General features: G+C 46.4%; 1 protein-coding gene and 1 long non-coding RNA gene across 4 annotated transcripts in view; one reads left to right on the top strand and one right to left on the bottom strand.

Moving 5' to 3' along the window:
• Positions 1–2,489, top strand: part of PLCB4 (phospholipase C beta 4) — a 318,726-nt gene extending 316,237 nt beyond the window's left edge. The window contains exon 40 of the mRNA XM_067565311.1: positions 714–2,489. Within this exon, the coding sequence (XP_067421412.1) occupies positions 714–802 (89 nt within the window). The 3' untranslated portion in view covers positions 803–2,489. The remainder of the gene's footprint in view (positions 1–713) is intronic.
• On the bottom strand, positions 613–26,377 carry LOC137164430 (uncharacterized). 3 transcript variants are annotated; one of them, XR_010923027.1, is made up of 3 exons: positions 26,270–26,377; positions 4,048–4,164; positions 613–881 (listed from the first exon to the last, which is right to left on the bottom strand). It is a non-coding gene; the product is annotated as an uncharacterized lncRNA (long non-coding RNA). The 3 variants fall into 3 exon arrangements; XR_010923026.1 differs by lacking the exon at positions 26,270–26,377 and adding an exon at positions 26,040–26,245; XR_010923025.1 differs by lacking the exon at positions 26,270–26,377 and adding an exon at positions 24,053–24,593 and having other exon boundaries at positions 614–881.
• Positions 26,378–26,623: the final 246 nt, after the last annotated feature.

Raw genomic sequence — 26,623 nt, 5'->3', positions numbered from 1 at the left:
GCTTAACGAGTGGATTACTACAGTCTGTGCCAGCATCAGTTTCCAAGGTGTAGCCCCACGTAAAGCACATTGCAGTAGCCTAACTTTGAGGCAACAAAACACAGATGCCAATAGGAAGGGGTGCAGCCAAAATAAACTGCTAACATCACCAAGCTGGATGAAGCCATCTTGGCCCTCTTAAGGAAGGTATCAACAATCTCTGCCAGCAGTAAGTCCAAGAATCGTTTGCACCAGTCACTGCTTTTCATTGGCCATCAGGAAATGGGTCCAGATCACAGATAGTAGCACTTAGCTTCCCAAACTCTAGAATCTCAGTAAGCAACCCCAATCCAAACTCAACCAGGGCTGGTATAGTGTATTTTCTAAGACATTGCCCCAGCTCCACAGGCAATTCAGTCAGAAACAGCATGATTTTCTCCATACAGAGTGGGGCTTTTTATCATGTGTTTCTTTGAAAAGTGACCCATAAATCCTAGGATAAAATCAGAAATGTTTCCTAGTATTTTGTAACTTATAAGCAAAAGCAGGAAAATAAGAGCAATGTTTGAAAACATGCAGATATTTTTCTGACAGATGGAGCATGATCACGTCTCTGCAGCATTCATTATGTATATTCCACTCACATACAATTGTGCTGAAAACGTATTTTATTTTAAACACAAGCTTTAGCACGATCCTCCTCGCCACAACAATGTGATTATTTTGGATTACAGGCAAAGGAGATGCAGCAGATGGTGAAGTTGGAAGCAGAGATGGACCGCAGGCCAGCAACAGTGGTCTAAAGCTCCAGCATGCAAACTGAAGCCAGGAAATCCAGTATCCGTAAAATTCCAGCCATTATTCCTGAGGAGGGAATGCAGGCTCTTTTGCTGTTTTCCCTTCTGTTTAAACAAAGTGTAGACACAGACCACCAAGTCTTAAGGGTTTGCATATTTCTTTTTAACACTGAGTACTGAAATTCCTTTGTTGAGCAAAACACTATTAAAAAGAGGCACATAACATCTTAAAGCCCAGTCCTGTACTCCCTATTCAGGAAACCTTCCATTCATCTCAATGGTGGTTTTTCCTGTGTCAGGATTTTAGGATCAGGGCCTTAAAATACAGCACCATATTTCTTTTATTTTAACAAACTCAGAGGGTAACACAACCATAATCAAAATGACATGCTATTTACCATTTTTATTCTCATGGTTGGTAGGTTATTGTATTAGCTCCAGACCTGCAAGATGCTGCGAGCTAGAAAGCACACAGCAACACATGGCATCAAGCCCATTTAAATAGATCTGCTACTAAATAATAATACAAATAATCAGTTTCATCTGACAGATGTAGTCTCTTTCGGGGATTTTTCTATTCCATACACATTTTTGAGCTCTACAGCAAAGCGTAAGCAACTGAAAAATAACTGCATATATTGGAAAATACAATCTATCTATAAACATTTTATAGAGACAGAATTAATACACTGGGATAACAGTGACTTTGCAGATATTTCCACATTCAAATATGTCATGAGAAAGTGCCATATCAACTCTATCATTCCTGAAAGAAGCTGACATCCTGTAAAAGTTGTTGAAATGTTAACATGGTAGAAATACATTCTATTTGTGCCAAAACTAATCAGTGCTCTAAGGTTAAAGGAATTATGTATTAGGCACTTTAAGAAAAGTTTACATCATCCATTGCTTGTATAGAAATTGCATTTTGATGCTATTGCTGCAGGTCCCAGATATTATAGTTCATTGTATCTTAAAGATTGTTAAATAACTATTGGCAAAAGTTTGTAACTGTGAAAATGTAAAAAGTATTTATACTCTTTAAATCACAATATTGTAGAAAATCACCTAATTGTTGCCACGTGACAAGATTAGTAAACAGAATTACTAGAAGTATGTTTGCATGTGATACAATCACCAGTTATGACTTTAATGCCAACTGTATGACCACAGTCATTCAATTAGTCAATAAATACAGATTAAATGTATGGCACAAAATATTATTTGATTGATTCTCAAGACTTTTAGCATAACAAGACCTATATATATATATGTATATGAATTATGTGGGCATTCTTGATACTTCAAGTTCTAGTTCAAAGAAAAAGTACATAACTAATTTAATTTTACACAAAAATATTTATGCAGATTTTCAGAATTTCATATCAGGAATAACCTTTTTATGTCTGTTAGATATAAAAAACAATTTGCTACCGTGTTAATGTGCATGTTCTTAAAGCCTTCTGTAGTTATCTTGCAGAACAATGCATGACAGCATTCTGCTTGGAATTTGCCCATGCTGCCAATACAAAAGAGACTGCATGGAAAACTGGTAGTTTAAAACAAATCAGATTACTGATTTCAATATACTAAGCACCAATTAAATTGTTGTATATGCTTGTACAAACCAACTCTACATATTCCTATAAACAAATTAAATGAAAAGAGATGATTGTTATTGTCAGTCCTGAGATGAAACTTCCAACTTCTCTAATAAAAAAGTAAAACTAAATATCATGCTTGTCAGTGTGATTGATTATACAAGAGTTTCAAGTTTTCCATACAATAATTTCTTGTAAAGGTGCCCATACTATAAACATATTTATACCACTTCTTATTTGTTCAAGGGAGTCTTATTTCAGTTGTTTTAAAGGTTAGGAACATTGGGCTAGATTCATAAAGGGATTTAAGCATATAAATCCAAACTGTTGATCCTCAGAACCCCTACTCAGCAGCTGTCTAACTGATTGGTGCCTAAGTTACTGCTGGTGAAGTCCCCTATTCACCTAAATTTCTGCTGATGGGTGATGATCGTGCAGCAGAATGTTGTTAAGGCCGCTAAGCTGTTAATGCGGCTAGTGCAGCTATTCTTGCTGCTCCTGTGTTAGCTGCATGAGCAGAGAGTGCAGCGTACTGATCAGCAGCCCTTAATATTGTTCATAAGAGAGACCACAGGCTCAGTTCGATGGCAAAGGTGCTCAGGTTATTGTCCACGAAGTATTAGTGCCCCATAAGAGCTACAGGCACACTAACCCATGTATGCAAGCAACAATGGAACTGGGTCAATCAGCATCACATGACACTGTTCCCTAGACCAGCACAAAGATGCCCTTTTATACATTGATAAAAACCAATTACAAATTACACTCCAGACGTTGCTAGTTACCACCCTAATCCCTGAATCTGCTAGTTTGAACAAAACGTCTTTATCCATTTTCCTGTCAATCCCTCCTTATCTTTTTGAGGGGTCGATGTGCTCTTGTACATCTCTTCGGAGTGCATTTATGTAGTCACTTGAGAGATGTGTGGTTTTTGTACTGGAAAAGAGCTATCTGACCGGTTAGTCTACGCCAGGCTAGGGCAGGGTAGATTCACACCCCAGTTTGCCACAAACTAAATGTTTGTGTAGACATGTCCCCTCTCTGTCTTTCCCAGCTCCATGTTAGACTTGTGTTACACATATTTACCAGCTACATCCCAGGATATGACTGTTTTTAAAGATTTTCCTTACATGCAAAAATGCTCATTTGATATATATTACCACTAGGCCAGCAATGCTCTGTTTACCACAGTTGCCTTCTGTCTGCTTGTATTCATGTTTTAATTCATACCATGCTAGTCAAATCTGTTTCTCTGATGTTTTCTGCTACGAAGAACATGATTTACTGGTGCTTCTCTTGGCATGGAACATTCACACCCTTTATGTCTCTCACAGTTTAGGATAACTGCACCTGTATTCCCCCTCTATGCTCCAGCAAGGGCACCTGCTCTAGGCTTCTGGCTCCCCAGTCATTGCCTCACTTGGGTGGAGACACATCGCTCTCCCCTTCTGACTGGGGTATTTCCAGGCTCAGCAGTTCCCTTACTATACTGTGATATTCCCTAGCAAGGCAGACTTCCTTAAATGGACAGCACTGCACTTTGTATGATAACTTGCAATTGTTGGCAATTACTCTGTTACTAGTCTCTGAAGAGAAAGCAAACACAAACATTTCATATAAAAGCATTACAGAGAAAACATATTAAAAACAATGCATGCTAATAAGCGTACCAGAGAGCAGCCCCAACTCCAAGAGGGGTGCTGGCAGGTGAGCAGTCCTTCAAATCCGAGATAGGGGTTTTTCTGGTGGCTTCGCATTGCTGTGGCACTCATTTCCCCACTTTGGGCCTTTGAAGAGACCATGAATAGGTAATCAGCCAGAGTGTGGGTTTCTGCTCATGGTGCAGCTTCAAAAGAATGGAGTCAGAGGTGGGTCATTTGAATTCCCCTCCTCCCATTTCCTAGGCATCCCCCTACTTTGTTTGTCTAGCACAGTGATACTCAGCCAGATTAGCAATCACTATTACCCAAAAGACCCACCGTAGTGTGAATCCGTAGTTTCATTTACTATAGTACTATCTATTCAAAGTGAAATAGTATAATGGGAAATATTTTAGGTTTTTTTACATACGTATTTTCTTCTCACAGCAAAATGACTGACCAAGTATTATTATTTTAACTACAATCGGATAACATAATAAAAGCATCCTGATTGGTTAATGATTTACCGTTTTAATATCATGTGCTGCAAAGAGCTGTAGGACACACGTTGAAGAGCCACCTATGACTCACGAGCCTCCCTCTGAGTATCCCTGGTCTAGCATATTGTTTCAAAGAAGCCTTCGATGCCCATAACATCTCCTACGGTTTACATTAACCATTCCTGCTTCTTAAAGGAAATACAGACATTTGCATTTTTTAATACAATGCCCTCCTAAAATTCTTAAACATTAATTCAAAAGGTTTACCCAGAAGCTTGCCCCATCTGTCACACTGTCCACAATTTTCTTTTTAGACTTGTTTTATTTATTATGGGTCAGTTTATTCTGCCCTTACGCGTACTGAGGAATGCCTTACTCCCTGAGTAGGCCCTTTTATATCAATGGGACCACTTGAAAAGTAAGGTTCTATTCCTCTAGTGGAAGGGCTGCACAAGTTGGCCCTATGCTTACAAAAAAAAAAAAGTTAAAATCCTCAGTCACCAAATTGCACTAGCCTGCATCATCTGTCAAAAGAATGTGCATTTTAGTCTTGTAACGGAGTTAGCAGGAAAACATCTATTTATAATCTATGTTGGCAAGAATTAGCACCAAAAAAAGACATAAATGCTTTATGAGTAAAACAGGCACGTGTATGGAAAACTGGCAAAGAGCTTGGGTAAAATTTTCAAAACCACCTAAGTGACAGGAATGTCAGTGCGGGACCCAAGTCCCCCTTTTGGAGCCCACCCTGAGACCAAAGTTCAGACTAGTTGAGTGCCACTTTAATGTGACACGAGTTATCACTTCAATAACAGCTATCAGATGTCAATGTGGCAAAAGTCAGCCCACTTACGTGGCAAAACCAAGTCAACTTAAGTAGCAAAGGTTATCACTTGACTGACTACTGTAAGCTGGAAGAAGTTAGAGCACTTAAATGGTACTGCTCAGACTACTTAAGTGTCAAAAGTTAAACCATTAAACAATTGCCCAGACCACTTAAGTGACAAAAGTTATAATGTAAATTTCATGTTACAGAATTTAGACCACTTAAGTGTGTGTTTGTCTTCTATAATTTTCCTGAGTGAGTTCATTCGAGAGCGTAGTACTTGGTTTCACCCATGCAGTAGCTATTGTTGGGACATTTAATGCACTGGATGAGGGTCACCACATGTTTTGCTAGGCCTGGGTAGGACCCATAGAGTTTGAAAGGTGTGACACTCCCAAATGAACTCACACAGAAAAATGATGAAAGACAAAGCCACAATATCACCTTTGGGCTAACACTTCTCACAAAACGATCTTAAATGGGAGCTTAAATTCCTACCTTTGCAAGACACTAAAAATCAAGAACTCAGTAGTGTCACTGGACTTATGGCTCATCACAACAATCTGTAACCCTCTAAGGGCATGTCTACATGTACAGTGTTGCAGCAGTGCAGCTGTACCAATGCAGCACAGCTAGTGAAGACGCTCTATGTTGATGGGACCAAGCTCTCCCATTGGCCTATTAAAAACCACCTCTGCGAATGGCAGACGCTGTTAGTGGGAGAAGCTTTCCCGTTGACACAGTGCTGTGCACACGAGTGCTTATGTCGGTGTAACTTATGTTGCTCACAGGATGGTTTATTCACATCTTGGAGTGACATAAATTATGCCAACATAAGCAGTAGTGTAGACATAGCCTAAAGCCTCGTCTACACTGCAGAGTTTTGTCGACCAAGTCAGCTTCCCCCAGCCAACCAAACACGCCTGATTTGGCAACAAAATAAAACCACCTCACTGAGAGGCATAGAGCTTTTTGTGGCTTTGTTGCTAAAACTTTGCGTCAGTGTAGACACTGTGCTTGGTTATGTCACAGTAAATGGCCTCCAGGAGGTGTCCCACAATGCCCATCCTGACCACTCTGGTGAGCAGTTTGAACGCCTCTGTCCTGCAGCCATTCGCTCCTCCTCCTTTAAAGGCCTGGAAATTTTTGAAATTCCACTTCCTGCTTGGTCTTCCCAGCTGACCATGCTGGCTCCACGCAGCAAATGCTCGTCCACTTGGAGCACACTCGAGCTGTTGGAGCTGCTGAGCCTATGGAAAGAGGAGGCGGTGCAGCCCCAGCTTCGCTCCAGCAACAGGAACTTAGATACCTCCACTCAGTTTTCTCGTAGCATGGTGGAGAAGGGCTATGAACGGGGCATGCTGCAGTGCCAGGTGAAAATCGAGGAGCTGCGGCAGGCATACCAGAAGGCTAAGGAGTCAAATCTTCTGGGGCAAAGCCAAAGACCTGCCACTTCTATAAGGCGCTGGAGGCCATCCTTGGCGCCAACTCCACGTTCCTGCCAAGAGACCCATGGATACTTCCACGGGGCCGAGACAGCAGATACCAGACTCGACACCGAGGAAGAGGTCGTGGATAAGGAGGTGGAGTTGGAGGATGATTCAGAGCTGGGGACCAGGTCGTTAAGTGCCATGGGGAGCCAGGACCTCTTCTCAATCCTGGAGGGTTCGAGCCAATCCCAGCCCTCCAGCTCTGGCACATAGGATGCAGGAGAGGGGAGTGCTGGCAAGTAATCTTTTTGAGTTGATGCTGCTCAGTTATAGGAGGTACAGCTGTCCTTTGCTTTGCTGCATCTACAGCTGGTTGAAGGGATAGAAATGTTCAAGAGCAGCTGTGTTTCCATGTGCTTCCCATTCCCCTGTACAGCTAAACAGTGCAGCAGACAAATGTGTTAATGCACACCGAGATTTCATGGGAATCCTCTAGAGATATCTCTAGGCATCTTTTCTGGCGGTACGTGCCAATCCTCTGCCAGAGGTTCCTTGGAAGAGCTGCTTTGTTCCTTCCCCTGTTGTAGGAAACTTTCCCACGCCAATCGGCAATCACTTGTGCAGGGACCAAAGTGGCACACAAGTGAGTAGCATATGGACCTGGTTAGAAGCTGCTTGCACAGAAGAAATGTACCCTAGAATTCCTGTTTACTCTCAGGAGTGAGATATTGGCTTCTATGACCCCCCACCTGTGGAAAATGGTGGCAGACTTTACAATTTTGTCCCTAGCTATATGCAGTGATCCCCCTAACAACCACCAAGAACCTTTTCCCCATCTTGAGGACCCCTTCCACCAGGGCAGAACTCACCATGCTCAGGGCCTTCACCAAGCTGTGTGCTTGCCAAGGAACAGTGAGAAATAGGTATATTTTACTGTAATGAATCAATGCTGTTAGTGCACTAATAAGCATGCTTCTATTAATTGTTTCTTGTGCTTCTACAAATGTGGGTTTGAGGGGTGGCCCCTACACACTGGTGGAGTGCTTCTACTTGATAAGAAAGAGACCATAGAAGAGCAAAGAGGACATGTTTCAAGAACTGTTCCAATCCACAGAGGCGGGGAAAAAAAAAACAAAAAACCACAGGGCATGGAGACACAGTGTAAATGAAAACCAAAACAGATAGGCAGGAAAGGAGGGAGAACCAGGACTGAGTGTTAGCAGGTCATGAGTGCATGATAAAAGACAAGGTGAAGCGAACAGAGCTGTTAAAGTCCTTAATAATGCTGAAGACTGTATTCATGTGTGCTTGCCCATCTCCCCTCCCCACCCCCACAGCCGATACAGAACTGCTTTCCATGCCCTCCCCTAACTCCACCCACACATTCTTTCCAACCTTCCATCCCATTCAATTCACCCCTTTCAGATAGCTTCCAAAATTATAGCTGGCATTACACACAGCTGTGAGAGCCCACATTGCCCCTCACTGCTTTCTCCCTTCCAGTCCAGTGTTTTGTGTGTGTTAATAATTGTTATTTAATAAAGATATATTCTCTGAAAGATAAGCAACCTTTATTTGTCTTCTACACACTGGATTGCAGCTTAAATTGATACACAGTGGCAACTGGATCATTTGCAGGGTAGAAATAACAGTCAGGAGTATCCAAATGGCCAAGCAAGCTGACTAGCAGTCAGAGCATGGCACAGTGCTGTTTACAAAGACATGTTACTGGTGCTCATTGTCAAAATGGTTCCTCCAGACCTCCCTGATTTGAATGCCCCCCCATTGTGCCCCTCTAATAGCCCTGACATCTGATTGCTCAAAGTCAGCCGCTAGGCAATGTGCCTCTGCGTTCCAGCAAGGGGGAAACCTTTCACCCTTAGCATCACAAATATGGAGCACACAGCAGGCAGCAATACCATGGGAATATTTTCCTCATTTAGATCTAACCTGCCATAAAGGCATCACCAGCATGCTTTTAATCTTAATCTGCCAAATGCACATTCTACAGTCATTCTGCACCTGCTCAGACTATTGTTGAAGTACTCCTTGCTGCTGTCTATGTTGCCCCTAGAAGGCTTCATGAGCCATGGCAGTAAGGGGTACTCTGGGTCTCCCAGGAGCACTATGGGCATTTCAACATCCCCCATTGGAAACTTTTGAGCTGGAAAGAAAGTCCCTGCTTGCAGCTTTCTGTACAGGCCAGTGTTCCTGAAGACGCGTACATCATACACCTTCCCTGACCACCCCATACTGATGTCAGTGAAACACCCAGGGTGATCCACAAGCGCCTAAAATACCATAGAGAATTACTCCTTTCTATTGATGTACAAGATGGTCTGGGGCCAAAATTGGGATGTGTGTGCCATCTATCGCCCCCGCCACAGTTAGGGAATCCCATTGCTGCAAAGCCATCCACTATTTCACGCATATTTCCAAGAGTTAGGGTCTTTTGTAGCAGAATGCAATTAATGGCTTTGCACACATGATAACGCAGCCCCAATGGTGGACTTCCCAACTCTGAACTGATTTGTGACTGACCGGTAGCAGCCTGGAGTTGCCAGCTTCCACATGGTGATTCCCATAGACTTCTCCACCAAGAGAGCGGCTCTCATTCTGGTTTCCTTGCGCCACAGGGAAGGGGCAAGCTTCACACACAGTTCCATGAACATGGCTTTGTGCATTCAAAAGTTCTGCAGCCACTGCTCATCATCCCAGACCCGCACAACAATGTGAACCCACCATTCAGTGCTTGTTTCACACACCCAAAAGCGATGGTGCACCATGAGCATCTGCTCCGTGAATGCCAAAAGTAAGCCATTGTTGTTTCTTTCCATGGTGCACAACAGCTCAGGAGCCTCGGATTCCTGTTTAGCTTGGGAGCTCATGACGTATTACAAGAGCAGCCACGATGTGTTCATCACACTGACCACAATAGTGGAGAGCAGTGCAGGATCCATCCTTTCAAACCGAGATGGCAGGCGCACAGTAAACAGGGATCATTGCAAAATGCCATGAAACACAGTCGGAAACCCATGGAATGATGGGACGGAAATCACTGCATCATGGGATGTTGAGCCAGCACCCATGATGCACTGCGACCTGCTCCGCCTTCCCACAACTCCTACCTGCAGAAGATGGCGAGTTGCACAGTGGGATAGCTGCCCACAGTCTACTGCTCTTACTGTCGATGCTAGAGCACCAACTGTGGACACGCATCAGCAACAGAATGAGTGCTGTGTGAACAGGCGCAAGCGCTGTAATTATAGCACTTTTTGATCATCGCCATAACTTGCGTGCACAACATTCTGTAGTGTAGACAAGGCCTAACTCTCCTTTCTCCTACAACTGCAGACATGTTAGCTGCCCACTTCGGCTTGAATGGTCTCTTACAACATGTGTTAACTCTTATGCTCAACAATCTGTTCCACCTTGTATTTATCTGTGACGCTCTGAATACCTTTCCCAGACCTGAAGAAGAGCTCAAAAGTGTGTCTCTTTCCCCAACAGAAGCTGGTCCAATACAAGATATTACTTCATCTACCGTGTCTCTCTAATGTCCTGGGACTATCACAACTACAACTACACTACAAACATGGAAACTGATGTCAGACCCTTACAAAACTTTAATAAAGCCAAATTCCAGAGAGCCAGAGTACTGATCCATTGTGGAGTCTGGTTGCAACTATTTATTTTACCTTTCCAGTGTCAATGTCATCTCTGAACACACTGTTATTTCTGTCTAGAGGGATGAAAGACTGATAAAAGGAAGCACTTTTTCACACAGTGTATAAATAGCCTTTGGGACTCACTAACACAAAATATCATGGAAACCAAGACCAAAAAAGATTGGACATTTATATGTATAACAAGAACATGCAGAGTTACATGACAAGATTAAAAGCTGCAATACCCCCAAAAAACAATTTAAAAGTTAAGGATGGAAATTCACCTCCCTAGGTAACCAGCCCACCCTCCTAGTAAAAAACTTTTTCCTAATGTCCAACCCTATCAGCCCCATCCTCCCTAGAACCCCCTTTCAGGTAGTTAAAAGCCCTCCCCCTCACTCTTCTCTTTTGCAGACTAAACAAGCCTCAGGAGAATAAGCTCTCCCACAACTGATGGAGTTAGGAAGAAACTTTTCTCATAAACCAGCTGACTCTTAACTTTTCCTGCACTCTCCTCTGAAGCAGAAGGTAATGGTCGTTGTTGGAAACAGGATAATAACTTGTATTTATAGTGGTTTAAATATTCAAAGGACTTTTTAATCCTCAAATTACTATTTCCATGTTACTGGTGGGGAAACTGAGGAAAAAGATTAAAGGTAAGAGTTCCAGAACAGCCTATAGGACTTAAGAAGCCTGACCCTCATTTTCAAAAGTCACTTGGGGCTAGATTCACAAGGTGAATCCAAAGCTCAGCATTGCAGTGCCTAACTTTTAGGCACCCTGCCATCCAGTAGAACTCACCAACCCAGAAGTAGGTGCCCAGGCTCCCTACACAATGCATGAGATGCGTTAGACAGAGTAGAATGAGATCCACAAAAGTCAGCATGCTAAGTGGAGAGCCAGCTGAGCTAGCCAGCAGCAGATGCCAAGAAGAGGCCTGTGTCCTAAATCACCTCTCTCAAAGAGAGTTAGGTGGCTAAATCGGGGCTGGAGGGAGGCATTTAGCTCTGCTCAAGATTCACTGCCAGCAATGCTCTCCTAGAGCCAGGTGCATAAGTCATTTCTTGCAAGAAAGGCAGTGGTAAACTCAACTCCACACCAAGAGGTGGAGGGCAAGGATGGCCTCCCTAATAACCTTTAGGCCGGGGTTACTGTCATCACTGAGGATGTGGGAAACCCTGTTCAATTCCTTCCTGTGCCTGATGTGGGGTTAGGATTTGAACAAGGGTCTCCCACTATGCAGATGAGTGCCCTACCCACTGGGCTATGGGATATTCTGATGTGGATTTCTCTCATTCCCTCCTGTCAAAGCTGTTCCACTTTGTGTAAATAATTAAATACACATTGGGCCAGAGAGCATGTGAGAGTGACGTTATAGCCGCTGATTAGGGCACTCACCTAGGAGGTGGGTGACCGATATTCAAATGCCTCTCATCAGGCAGCAGGGAGAAATGAACTGGGGTGTCTTGTGAGTGTCCTAACCATTGGACTAAAGATGGTCAGGCAGGTCCTCCTGCTTCCTTCTCATTGTGTGTGGAGTTAGGCAAGGGCTTAGCACACCTGTTGGATCAGACCCTGCAGGCAAGATAAGTAGGCCATGCCTATTCTGAGAATCCTACTGAGGCTAAGGCAAGAGATAGGTGTCTGGCACCTGTTTCAGGCCGCATTGCACCTGCCCAGCAGCAGAAACTTAAGTGCCTCAGGGACTTTTGCAGCAAAAATGTTAGTTGCTTAAGGAATTTAGGGGCCTCCAGAGTTAAGTGGCAGCTGAGCAAGAGTTTTGTGAATGCCAATGACACCTAAATCCATTTGTGAACCTGGCCCAAAGTGTTGAAGGCCCTTTTGAAAATGGTATTCAGGTTCCTAGGTAATTTACAGGAAAATGTTCAAAATCACTTAAGGGACTTTTCCCCAGGTCACAGAATGCATCTGCAGCAGAACCTGGATTAGAACTTGAGAATTTCTGACGCCCAACGCTGTGTTCAGCCCATCACGCTACATTTCCTAACTGGATAGATTTGATGTGAACAGTTTTAAACCCATACTTGGTATTTATCAACTAATTAAAGGATGGTGAGCAAGCATTATAAGAGAGGTCATCGTCAGTCAATGATGAACAGTGCCATAAAAGACGTGAGCTTTAAAGGACAACAGCACTCCCAAAAATATTCCTTTCACACATTAAGAAATGTTTAATTCTGGATGTGCTCAAGTCATTTAGTTGTTTCATAGTCTGTTCCATGTTATACATTTGAATACAAGGTAATATGTATAACCTGGTGACAGAGGATGTGGAAAAAGCTGAAGTACTCGATGCTTTTTTGCCTCTGTCTTCACAGACAAGGCCAGCTCCGAGACTACTCCACAGGGCAGCACAGAATGGGGAGGAGGTGAGCAGCCCTCAGTGCTGAAAACAGGTTCAGGACTAATTAGGAAAGCTGAACATGCACAAGTCCATGGGGCCGGATGCAATGCCTGTGAGGGTGCTGAGGGAGTTGGCTGATGTAATGACAGCGCCATTGGCCATTATCTTCGAAAACTCATGGTGATTGGGGGAGGTTCCGGACAATTGGAAAAAGGCAAATATAATACCTATCTTCAAAAAAGGGAAGAAGGAGAATCTGGGGAACAACAGATCAGTCAGCCTCACCTCAGTCCCCAGAAAAATCATGGAGCAGGTTCTCAAGGAATCCATTTTGAGGCACTTGGAAGAAAGGAAGGTGATCAGGAATTAGCAGCATGGATTCACCAAGGGCAAGTCATGCCCGACCAACCTGATTGCCTTCTATGATGAGATGACTGGCTTTGTGGATGTGCAGAAAGCAGTGTATGTGACATATCTTGACTTTAGCAAAGCTTTTGATATGGTCTCCCACAGTATTCTTGCCAGCAAGTTAAAGAAATATGGGTTAGATTAAAGGACTATGAAAGATGAAAGGTGGATAGAAAGCTGGCTAGATCATTGGGATCAACACCTAGTGATCAACGGCTTGATGTCTAGTTGGGAGCCGGTAACAAGCGGAGTGCCCCGGGGGTCGGTCCTGGGGCCAGTTTTGTTCAATATCTTCATTAATGAGCTAGAGGATGGAATGATTTCACCCTCAACAAGTTTGCAGATGACACAAAGCTGGGAGGAGTGGTCGATATGCTAGAGGGCAGGAATAGAATACAGAATGACCTAGACAAATTGGAGGATTGAGCCAAAAGAAATATGATGAGGTTCAATAAGTATAAGTGCAGAGTCCTGCATTTAGGATGGAAGAATTCCATACACTACTATAGACTGGGGACTGACTGGCTAGGCAGCAGGTCTGCAGAAAAGGACTTGGGAATTACAGTGGACAAGAAGCTGGATATGAGTCAACAGTGTGCCCTTGTTGCCAAGAAGGCTAATGGCATACTGGGCTGCATTAGTAGGAGCATTGCCAGCAGATCAAGGGAAGTGATTATTCCACTCTATTTGGCACTGGGGAGGCCACATTTGGAGTACTGTGTCCAGTTTTGGGCCCCCCACTACAGGAAGGATGTGGACAAATTGGAGAGAGTCCAGAGGAGGGCAACAAAAATGATTAGGGGGCTGGAGCACATGACTTATTAAGAGAAGCTGAGGGAACTAGGCTTGTTTAGCCTGCAGAAGAGAGGAATGAGGGGGGATTTGATAGCAGCCTTTAACTACCTGAAGGGGGGTTTCAGGGAGGATGAAACTAGGCTGTTCTCAGTGGTGGCAGATGATAGAACAAGGAGCAATGGTCTCAAGTTGCAGTGGGAGAGGTCTAGGTTGGATATTAGGAAGAACTTTTTCACTAGGAGGGTGGTGAAGTACTGGAATGGGTTACCTAGGAAGGTGGTGGAATCTCCATCCTTAGAGATTTGTAAGGCCCGGTTTGACTAAGCCCTGGCCGGGATGATTTAGTTGGGGTTGATCCTGATTTGAGCAGAGGATTGGACTAGATGACCTCCTGAGGTCCCCTCCAACCCTAACCTTCTATGATTCTATATATAATTCACACTTTGGGCTTAAACAGACATTCTTATTGGCAGGAAATGAATTGTAAATACCTTCTACAGTTACCAGACTAACCTATGAAAGGACCTTCTGTTCCTGAAGCACCAAATGACAAATCAGGTTCACTTTTTCATAATATTATGCCCTGAGTTGTGAGGAGATAAATAACCTTAATCTCAGAAAAGGGAACAGAGAAAATTTGAGCCAGCCAGGGGCCTAATTACAATATGATCTCACAATGGAGTAAATCTGGAGTAGCTCCACTGAAATTAATGGACTTCCCCTACTGCAAATCCAGTATGAAATCAAAATTGGGCCCCAACTGCCTAAGAGCACCTGAGTGACTTCTCCCAGACATTGGAGGAAACTTCTCCCCAGTGATGTCATGTGACATGTGCTATTTCATGCTCATTGCATTTCTTTTGGAAAAGTTAAAATGTGAAAATTAGGCTTCCAATGAGAAATTAGTTTCAATTTTGACTAGGGGGAGATAACAAGTCTCTCCACGGTGTTAATAATGGATGGGAGATGAAAAAGCAGGAATCACAATAGTCAGGAGCTTTAGTTAGAAAGCAGTTGAGAGCAAAAATACAACCTAAGAATTTATATACAGTGCGAATTGTACAAGGCTTGCGTGGAGAAAGAGTGAGAACGGGCCCCTAGAGTCATAGCTAAAATAATAAGCACGAGCAATAGCTTTTACACACAAACAAAACTTGAAGCAATTTCAATAGCAATTTAATCTGTGTAAAGACTGCAGGGACTGGACCTTAACAATAGCATCTGGCAAGTTCCTTGGATACTAAGTGCAAGCAAGGAGGGCTATGGAGGAAAGGCATGTCTCAACAGAATGCTTTTCTATATGGAAAAACTAATTTGTACTCAGTGCCCTATGTGCTTTGGGGATTTAAGGTTTATTTGATCACACTAAAGTTGTTGGTATGACCACAGAGAGCCTCAGATCCAATGTGAAATCAGCCTGTGATGAGCAGATGACATCACAAAAGTGGCTGACTGTGTCAAAATCAGTGTGCTGGAAACATTTTGTCCCCCAGAGCTCAGCTGCTATGAAGAAGTTGGAGGGTGAAAGCGACTGTGCTGTTCAGCGTGAATAACAATGATGATGTGCCATCTACTGGGGCAATGTCCTGGGGTCTCAAAGGGAAGATCAGGAAGATGGAGGGCCCAAATTGGGATGTGCAGTGACAGCACAAAGTGGGAAAGGCTGAGAAATAGCCCCCCTTCCTAGACTCCCAGACTTGCTCATTTGAATCCCCAGAGAGTTTATGTCTGCAACGGGAATCTGGAGATGGAGCGGCCCTCCAATGGGTCCCATTAACAAGCCAGTCTCCGCACAATAAGCCAGTGCAGGATGTTTCTCTGCAGTGTATTATCCAAGACTTTGTTCTACTGTAGATTTAAATGCTCCAGACAATGTGGCTACTACCTCTTCCCAGGGCTATTTCCCCCACCCCTGCAGGGCCGTTGCTGAGGCATTCCCAGATGCACACGCCGAGCAGGGCAGTGCTAGGCTTCTTCACAAATTCCAAATGCTTCTTATTTTTTTCATTTAATTCCCAAGGGCCAGGTCCAAGGCTCACTGGAGTGAGTGGAAATACACCCCAGTACAGCTGAATTCAGCTATGGTCACTGTTTCCCAGCTCATTCTCCCACTTTCAGTCAGTTCTATGATGGCACCTGCACAGGCTGAGTTATCTCATTTTGTGCATTGATTTTTAAGAGAAGAATACCAATGGCTACCTGCGCTGTGGTACCACCGAGTCACAGGACAATTAGTGATGAGCCATGATCAGATGGGCAGAGGTAGCTGAGTGCTACTCTGGTGGGCAGGGAGCTAGCAAACCCATTCCAACAGGCAAAGGGCCCTGACAGACTAGGGAAAGGGTTCTACTCTAATAAATAACCCAATCCTCATCCCCACAAATAAATCCTTTGCCCTAAAATTCAGTTCTTCCCCAATTTCATTTAATATCGCTCCCTCCCCAAACCAATTCTCACCTCCCAGAGGTAAGCAGACAATGACGCCCACCGTTACACATAGCTACCATTGAGCTCAGCACCAACAAGTAAGTGGACATTAACTTGAAATGTTACTGACAATGTAATCTTCTGCCACAGGTAAACGGACAACAATGGATATCGTGCTAACAGTACAATCAACTCCCACAGGTATGTGGACAATGACTCATGCTCTTATAGACAAGCTGCCAGTGAACTCAGCTCCCCCGGGCAAGTGGATGTTGATCGAGTGGTCAAAAAAACACGACTAAACCAGCCATTTGGTGGCGAGCTCTCCGCCTCAAGCCACTGGCCAGCAACGTTTACACCAATCAAGATTTCTCTGTAGTAAGATATCGTGGGCCCAAGACAGGAGCTAGGCCAGCCCAGCAGGCAGAGGATGGAACCTGCCTTTGTCTCTGTGAGCCACTGGATGATCAGCAATGGACTATGGAACTGTGCTTGAACTGGCAGGGGCAGTCAAGCACCATTCTGCAGGGTTTTGGCAAGCCCGGTTCCACAGGCCAGGGACTGGAAGGACCAGTTCTGACAGGCAAAGGACCCTGGTGAGCAGGGGAATGAGTTAAGCACAAAAGAATAGAGTGACAGACTGCCCCTATATTTCATCCTTTTTACAAGACCATGATAAAATCTGTACAAGGTATGCCTTGTGAGGGATCATTTGAAAACTGATAGCCCACTAAACATTACTGTCCTGGTAGAATATGTGTAACAACATTGTATGCAAAATGATAAGGTTCTGCTGTATAAAGTATTGCTGTAACATGCTCCAAGTTCAGAAAAGCAGGCACAAACCAGTTCCTCAGAAACAGAAGATAAACAAACCAACAACTTAACCAGGTGTCAACAAAGTCAAGTGGACCATCACCTAGTTAAGTGGCCATTTTTTGGCAGAAAGAAGGGTGTAAGCAAGAACTTACATACTGACAATAGAACAAGTTGGGGTTCCCAGGTAAATAGACTGGCTGTCACCTGAACCCGAGCTGGAGATAATTCTTAAAGAGGGAAGAATGGTATAAAAAGAGAGAACACACACAAATTACCTCTCTCCTCCACGTCTCTCTTTTGAGTGGTAACAGCTAATGTAGACCCCCATCTATTTGTATGTATAATTGGAATTATGTTTTCCAATGTGCATTACTTTGCATTTATCAACTTTGAATTTGATCTGCCGTTTTGTTGCCCAGTCACCCAGTTTTGTGAGATCCCTTTGTGACTCTTTGCAGTCTTCTTTGGACTTAACTATCTTGAATAATTTTGTATCATCTGCAAATTATGCCACCTCACAGTTTAAACTTTTTTCCTAATAATTTATGAATATGTTGAACAGCATGGTCCCAGTACAGATCCCACTATTTACCTCTCTCCACTGTGAAAACTTACCATTTGTTCCCACCCTTTGTTTCCTATCTTTTAACCAGTTACTGGACCACGAGAGGACCTTCCCTCTTCTCCCAGGACTGCTTACTTTGCTTAAGAGCCTTTGATTCTTCCTCAATAAAATGTTTAATCCTCATTACAACAACAAAAAATCCTATTCCCCAACTGTCAGTTCTTCCCGAAGTCAATTAATGCTACTCCCCCTCCCCAAAACCACTTCAGACCTTACACAGATAGGTTTGCATTTTCTCCCATTGTTACCAAGAAGGCTGCTGGTGAGCTCAGGTCAGCAGACAATGACTCCAACTGTTATGCACAAGCTTTCTGTGAGCTCAGCTCCTACAGACAACTGCACATTGACTTGCAATGATGCGGAGACTCCAATCAGCTCCATCGTGTACATGGACAACAATTCCAACTTTTATAGACAAGCTGGCAATCAGCTCCCACAGCTAAGCGGACATTGATTTGAAATGTTACTGACAAAATAATCCTCTCCCACAGGTAGATGGACAATGATTGAAATCACCCTGACAGTGCAATCAGTTCCTGCAGGTAAGTGGACAATGACTCTCATTCTTATAGACAGGCTGCCAGGGAACTCAGCTCCCTTGGGCAAGTGGCCAGTGATCTCCACTGTTATGAACAAGTGGCCAAGCTAGCCTGCTGAAACCAGCCAGATGCCGGCGAGCCCCCTGCCTCGAGCCTGCTACCAACAACATTTACACTGCCAAGATTGCTCTTCAGTAAAATGCTGTGAGCGCACAAGAGGACCTGGGCCAGCCTAGAAGGCACAGGACAGGGCCTGTCTTTGTCTCTACCAGCCACGGGATGATCAACAACAGACTATGAAGCCACACACATGTTGGCTGGGGTGGTTCCAGCAAGCCCAGTTCCAGCAGGCAGGGGGCTGGCCAGCCTAGTTCCAACAGGCAAAGGACCCTGCTAGGCAGGGGCACAAGTTCTGCCCTGACAAATTGTTTCATCTTCTTCCCCACAAAAAATATCACTTGCCCTACAAATCATTTCTTCTCTTAAATGAATCAATGGTACTCCCTCCCCAAACCACATCCCATCTCACACAGGTAAATGGACAATTTCCCCCCATTGTTACAAACAGGCTGCCACAGGTAAGCAGACACTACTCAATGGTTACACACAAGCTGCCCATGAGCTCAGCTCTGACAGACACGTTGACTCGCTGACAGTCCAATCAGCCCCAGCAGGCAGAGTGGACAATGGATCCCTCTGTTACACCCAGGCTGACCCAGAGGTAAATGGACTTGAAATGGGACTGACAATGTAATCCTCTCCAACAGATAAATGGACAACAACAGAAAGGATGCTGTCAGTGCAATCAGCTCCTACAGGTGATGCCTATTCTTCCCGACAAGCAGCCTGTGAGCTCAGCTCCTGTGGGCCAGTGGACGTTGGCCCCTACTGCTATGTAGAAGTGGCCAAGGATCCCTGCCAAAACCGGTTGGTGCTGGCAAGCCCCCTGCCTCGAGTCACCAGCCAGTGATGTTTACACCAACCAAGATTTTTCTTTGGGAAGCGGCTGTGGGCCTACGACAGCAGCTGGGCCCGCAGGCACAGGAGGGCACCTGACTGTGTATCTATGGCCATGGGACAATTGGCAATGGACTACACACCAAGCCCGAAATGGCAGGGGTAGTCGAGCATGCCTTTGGTGGGCAGGGTTCCCGCAAGCCCAGTTCCAACAGGCAAAGATCCCTAACAGACAGGGAATGGGTTCTGCCCAGATAAAAGGCTTAATTTTCCTCCCCACAAATAAATCCTTTGCTGTAAAAATCAGTTCTTCCCCTAAATCAATTAATTATATCCCCCCTCCTCAAACCAACTCACAACTCTCAGCGTTCAGTGGACAATGACTCCAGTTGTTGCAAACAGGTGGAGAGGGAGCTTAGATTGGATGTTGACTTGCAATATTACTGATCTTGTACTCATCTTCCATGGGCAAACGGAACACAAACTTATGTTGACCGTGCCATCAGCTGCCACCAGTAAAGGGTCATTGACTCCCACTGTTACAGAGAGGCTTCCAGTGAATTCCACTTCCACAGGTTAATGGACAATGATCCCCACTGTGAAACACTCCTCATCTTCTGAGGAAGTACCTGTGGCCGGGCAGAAATCATTAGTGACATAGGATGATCTAGTGGTTACAGCCATGAACTGGAATTCAGGACTGATGGATTCAAAGGATGATACCCTGGATTCTGTATTTATGGTAATGAATATGAATCCTTTAAAGTGATTTCATTTAGTTTTCTATAGTCCACACAGAACCTGGTGCTGCCATCCTTTTTCTTAACCAGAAATATGGATGAGAACCAAGGACTGGTTGAAGGCTCAGTTATGCTTCCTAACACATTTCCTCAACAGATTATAATGCCTCTTCCCTCTTTGCCATAGATAAATCGTGAGGTGACTCCAAACTAGAAAGTCTCTTAGAGGGGTCTACTGTTCCTCATTTAAGTGTACTACACTGGGCTGGAACGGGTCCAACAGAAACTCTGGATGCTCACCTTCACCTTGTCCCCCTTGTAATTCTCTCTCTGTGTCAGTATTTAACAGATCTGACACAGTGGAATGGAGGCCCGCACAATTGATCCTGGACGTGCTCTCCATCAACGCAGTAACACCGCCCTCCCAAAAAGAGTACAGTTGCATTGACCAGAGGGCGTTTCCCATCGACGCAGCACAGTGGAGATGCCGTGATAAGGGAACGTAAGTCAACGGGAGATATGCAAACTACAGTATATAGCTTGTGTGTCTCCAGTTGACGGCCGCCGGCAGTGTAGACCAGGCCTAAGGCTATGGCTACATTTACACAGCTTACAGCAGCGCAGCTGCATCGTTAGTGCAGACACTCTAAGCTGATGGGAGAGAGCTCTCCCATTGACTTAATTATTCCAGCCCTGGGAGTAGGTATGTCAGCAGGAGAAGCTTTCCTGCTGACATAGTGCTGTCCACACTGGCGCTTAGGTCAATGTAACTTACATCATTCAGGGGGAAGGCTTATTCACACCCCTGAGCGACATAACTTGTACCGACTTAAGCTGTTGTGTGTGCATAGCCTAACACTGGAATATTGCATCCAATCTGATGTCCACATTGTATAAAAAGAAAATGAAAAGCTGGAGAGGGTGCAGAGAAAAGCTACAAAAATGATTTGAGAGGTGGAAATAATGCCTTATACTAACACAGACTTCAGGAGTTCAATCTGTTTCTCTTACCAAAAAAAAGATTGAGAGATAACTCAATTACAGTGTAGATGTTCCTTCACTGGAAGAAAAAACTTGATATTAAAGGGCCCTCTAATCTAGCAGAGAAAGGCATAACAAGAACCAATGACTAGAAGTTAAAATTAGACAAGTTCAAACAAGAAATAAGTAATAAATTTAACAGTGGGGGTGATTAGCCATGGGAACAAACCACCACGGGAAATGGTAAATAGTCCATATCTTGAAGTCTTCAAGTCAAGATTGGATGCCTTTCTGAATGACATGCTGTAGGCAAACACAATTTATTGGGCTCAGTTCGGAAGTGACTGGAAGAAATTCTAACCCCACTGAAATACAAGAGGCCAGACCGGATAATCTTAGGGTATGTCTATACTGATGGCGACAAAGTCGCCGCTGCCAGATCGATCTTTCTGGATCGATTGTGCAGTCAGTGTAGACCCACTCAATCGATCAGGAAGTCAACTGAGTAAAACCACCCCCTCAAGAAGCGTAGCACTGCACCGACGGAAACGCGGTTCCCATCGACATAGCGCAGTGAAGACACCACGCAGCAGGGAAGCAGAGCAGTCGACGGGAGTTACGCAAGCTACTCTATGTAGTTTGCGTAACTCCCGTCGACTGCCGCCGAATCTCCAGGTAAGTGTAGACCAGGGCTTACAGTCCCTTCTGGTCTAAAACTCTGAGTCTATGATTGGCATTTAATCTGCATAAATACTACAGGGAATGGGTCTTAACATTGGGACCTGGGCACCAGACACATTTCAAGCACACTGAGGGCAGGCGAGGAGGGCTATGGAGGAAAGGCATGTCTTGAGAGGACGTTTTTCTATATGGAAAAACCGATTTGTACTCTATACCCTAAATACTACGGGGATTTAAGAGTTATTCAATCACACTAAAGTTGCTGGTATGACCACAGAGAGCCTCGGATTCCTGATCCGTAATCAGTCTGTAATGATCTGACAAAAAACCCTGCTTAAACCAGCCAGTTGCCAGCAAGCCCCCTACCTTGTGCCACTGACCAGTGATTTTCTTTGGTAAAGATTTTTCTGACAAAGATTCCTGACTGACAAAGATTTTTCTTTGGTAAACTGCTTTGCAGGACATGGGGCTGGCTAGCCTTGTTCTGATGGACAAAGAGCCCTCACAGGCAGGGAAATGGGTTCTGCCCAGCAATATGGCTTAATTCTTCTCCCCACAAATAAATCCTTTGCTGTAAAAATCAACTTTTCCCCTATTCATACCTCACACTGCTAAGTAGGCAATGACTCCAGTTATTACAAACAGGTGGACAGGGAGCTCATCTCCCACAGGTAGGTTGGATGTTGACTTGCAGTATTACTGATCTTGTAATCATCTCCCATAGGTAAAAGGAAAATGAACTGACAATTGAAAATGAACTGATTGCTGACAATGCAATCAGCTGTTCCCGGTAAACGATCATTAACTCCTACTGTTACACACAGGCTGTCAGTGAATTCCACTTGCACAGGTAACTGGACAATGATCCCCAGTGTTACAGATGGGTTTCTGACGAGGCTGCTTCAACACGCTAGTCACTGGCATCCCCCTCTTTCCCCCCATCTCAAGCCAGCAGCCAGTGACATTTACACCAAGCAAAGGTATCCTCTCTTTCAAATCAGTTTCCTGAGGCACAAGGGCTGGCATCTGATGAGTGTTCCTTAAAGTTACTGCTCACAGGAGCATGAACAGCTCTGTGAAATGCTCCTCAGCTCCCTGGGAAGCACCTGTGCCCAGGCAGAAATCATTAGAGACACAGGGTGATCTAATGCTTAGAACAGTGGACTGGGAATCAGGACTCCTGGGTTCCAAAGATTTCAAGGATGAGATTCAGAAGGGGCGGCAGGTCTGCCTGGTGCAGTTGAGGAGTGGGAGAAATGAAATCAGGGAGCGGGGACCAATTTCAAAGGGATAGTGGATCTTGTTGGGAATGGGGAGGAGCTAGGAGGCACTGTGCCCATCAGGGAGGAAAGGGAAGAACTGTAAAGGAGGAGCCTGTCTAGTACGGAAGAGGAGTTGAGAAGGGACAAGAAGCATGGGGAGACTGGAGAAAATGGGGAGCGGAGCTAATAGGGAGGGTCCTGTGCAAGGAGGCCATAGGCAAGTCAGATTCACATGGATTGATGTGTTTTTCCTTTTTTAATATGTTTTTCTTCAGTAGGATGCTATAGACTCATAACAGCAGCTGGGCCAGCCCAGCAGGCACAACAAGGAGCTCCAGGAGAGGGATCTATAAAATCTGATGCCACCTCCTGGAGGAGGAGGAGGAGGAGGAGAAGAGAGATGGGCAGGCTCTTTTTGGGACCAGGCAGGGCTATCTAGCTAGAGGAAGTGGAGAGAGCAATGTTTGCCCTGCACCAAAGTCAACCCCTGGAGAAAATTCATGTAGTAGTTGGACAGCCTCATTCATTCCAGAAATCTTTATGGAACTACAAAAGAACTGTTATCCAAACCAAACTGTTACAATGGTGTTCAGCAACTTTTGAAATAACTCCCAACAGCAACTTTGTCTCTATGGTCCCTGCACCACCACTTTCCAGCTCCTCATGCCAAAAAATGATTATTAAAGCTACTTTGTAAAACCGTTTTCTCTTCAAATATGTCTATTCTAGTTCAGTCTGAACTCTTTCCTTTTGCAGACGTGTGTTAATTTTTTTATCTCAGATGCACGTCTATTTAAGGTGGCAGATGTAGGATGTTAAATGGTGTTGTTTAAACTAAAATTCTCATGTTACCTAAGGGAACAAAAAAAACCTAATTGGGCTAAGGTTAACTTTCCTATGCAAATGTCTGATCACAATGTGTCTGTTTCATCCAGGATTTATACTACCCCTGCCCCATGGTCTATGAGAGTCTGGCATTGTATAAATCTGTATGAATTATTTATCCACATACCTGAATTTTCACTTTTACACCTCTTTTGGGGGAGCTGGGTAAGATTTCTAAGAATCCCATTTCTCTCTCCTCTCCCTCTGTGAGCTCTGGCACATCCTGCTTAGAACTGAACTCTCCTTTCTGCCACATGACTTTTGCTGACCACATGGACTCTTTCAGTTCAAAGGCAGCCAGGTACTGTAAGTGCATTGTGCTCTTCTCATTTGTCTTGAGTCACCAGTGAGGGGCCAAATTCAGCACTGGCAGAGGTGTGTACCACTCCCATTAACAGCAATTAGAAGATGCACATGTGATCCCATGAGTGGGTGATTATCTTTGATTTGCAGCACCTCTGCTACAGTCTAAGGCTGCATTGTGATGATCCCTGAGCGTGCATGAGGGGGAAGAGAGGGTACAAGGAGTCTTTTTTGAGCAGGAGCAAGTTGCAATCCCAGTCCTTTCACTCCCTGAGCATCAGCACTAGCAGCAGCCTCCCTGAAGGGAGGGCAAGGGCAGGGCCACAACTGGCCTGGGGCAGCAGGTACATTGTCCTTGGATTAAAGTGTGCACGGAGTGGGTGCTGCTCTGGGTGGGGCACAAGCACCCATAGGCACGGCACCGTCCACCCCACCCCACCCGCCTGCTTTAAACACTACTTAAATGGGGTGGCAGGAGACACAAGGCCTGAATCCTCATTGTGGGCACCTGGCTGCCCCCACCCCAGTGCTACTCCCTGACCTCCTTCTCCCTGTACTTGCCTTCTGCCCTGACCCTTTCACCCCGTTGCTCTGGCCCTTCCCCCCTGTTGCTCTGGGGCTGCCCCTCCTTCCTGCCCCCTGCTTGCTCTGTGGCTGCTCGCTCCCCGTTGCTCTGGGGCTGCCCCTGCTTGCCCCCCCTTCCTGCCCCCCGTTGCTCTGGGGCTGCCCCTGCTTGCCCCCTTCCTGCCCCCCCCTTCCTGCGCCCCGTTGCTCTGGGGCTGCCCCTGCTTGCCCCCCCTTCCTGCCCCCCGTTGCTCTGGGGCTGCCCCTGCTTGCCCCCCCTTCCTGCCCCCCGTTGCTCTGGGGCTGCCCCTGCTTGCCCCCCTTCCTGCCCCCGTTGCTCTGGGGCTGCCCCTGCTTGCCCCCTTTCTGCCCCCCCCCTTCCTGTTGCTCTGGGGCTGCCCCTGCTTGCCCCCCTTTCTGCCCCCTGCTTGTTGCTCTGGGGCTGCTCCTGCTTGCCCCCCTTCCTGCCCCCCGTTGCTCTGGGGCTGCCGCGCTTGCCCCCTTCCTGCCCCCCGGGGCTGCCCCTGCTTGCTCTGGGGCTGCCCCTGCTTGCCCCCCTTCCTGCCCCCCGTTGCTCTGGGGCTGCCCCTGCTTGCCCCCCTTCCTGCCCCCCTTCCTGTTGCTCTGGGGCTGCCCCTGCTTGCCCCCTTCCTGCCCCCCGTTGCTCTGGGGCTGCCCCCTTGTTTCTGCCCCCGCTCTGGGGCTGCCCCTGCTTGCCCCCCTTCCTGCCCCCCGTTGCTCTGGGGATGCCCCTGCTTGCCCCCCTTCCTGCCCCCCGTTGCTATGGGGCTGCCCCTGCTTGCCCCCCTTCCTGCCCCCCGTTGCTCTGGGGCTGCCCCTGCTTGCCCCCTTCCTGCCCCCCGTTGCTCTGGGGCTGCCCCTGCTTGCCCCCTTTCTGCCCCCCGTTGCTCTGGGGCTGCTCCTGCTTGCCCCCTTCCTGCCCCCGTTGCTCTGGGGCTGCCGCGCTTGCCCCCCTTCCGGCCCCCCGTTGCTCTGGGGCTGCCCCTACTTGCCCCCCCTTCCTGCCCCCCCCTTCCTGTTGCTCTGGGGCTGCCCCCCGTTGCTCTGGGGATGCCCCTCCTTGCCCCCCTTCCTGCCCCCCGTTGCTATGGGGCTGCCCCTGCTTGCCCCTCCTTCCTGCCCCCCGTTGCTATGGGGCTGCCCCGCCCCAGAGAAGGCTCCTCTCCTCCAGGGCAGAGCAAACACCGGACCCCACCACGGCGCGGAGCCACAGCGCATGCACCGACCTGCCGCTCGGTCGGTCGATCAGGGGCGGGGCAGCGGCTGGAGCTGCCCGCCCCCTGCTCTGCAGAGCGTCCCGCCCCCGGGGGCGCGTGACAGCTGCGGGGCCGCCTCCCCTTCGGGCTTCGCCAGCCCCGCGCGGGCAGCCCCCAGCGGGCCCACGCGCCACCCCGCAGCTGGAGGCTGCTGACCCTGCTGCTCCCCCTGCAGCTGCTGTGCGTGTTGTGGCGCATACCGGTCCTTTAGCTCCAGCTAGCACTAGCGCCCGCCTCTGCCCCTGCCGCGCTCTGCTCTGGGCTCCCCTGGCGGCTAATCCGGTCTGTTCCCCCCCAGTCGCTCTGTGTGTAGGGGCCAGCCTCCCTCTCCTCTGCATTCTCGTACATCTCCCCGCTCGGTCCGCTTCCAGCTGAAACAGCCCCGCCAGGCGCCACTTCGCTTCCAAATTGTGGCCTTCGTGGATTTTGTTGTTCTTTTTTTTTTTAAATGACGGTCCGGGGGGGGGGGGGGGAACGTGCATTCCTATTTCCGGAGCGATTGCTCCGAGCCCAGCTAGCGTGTCAGACAATGGGTGTCTGCGTGCGTTATTTAA

The sequence above is a fragment of the Emydura macquarii genome, unplaced genomic scaffold (genome assembly GCF_026122565.2).
Source record: "Emydura macquarii macquarii isolate MOO-44397 ecotype Brisbane River unplaced genomic scaffold, CSIRO-AGI_Emac_v2 contig_2676, whole genome shotgun sequence".
NCBI lineage: Eukaryota > Metazoa > Chordata > Testudines > Chelidae > Emydura > Emydura macquarii.
Note: the sequence above shows the minus strand (reverse complement) of the source record. Positions and strands in the feature narration are given on the sequence as shown.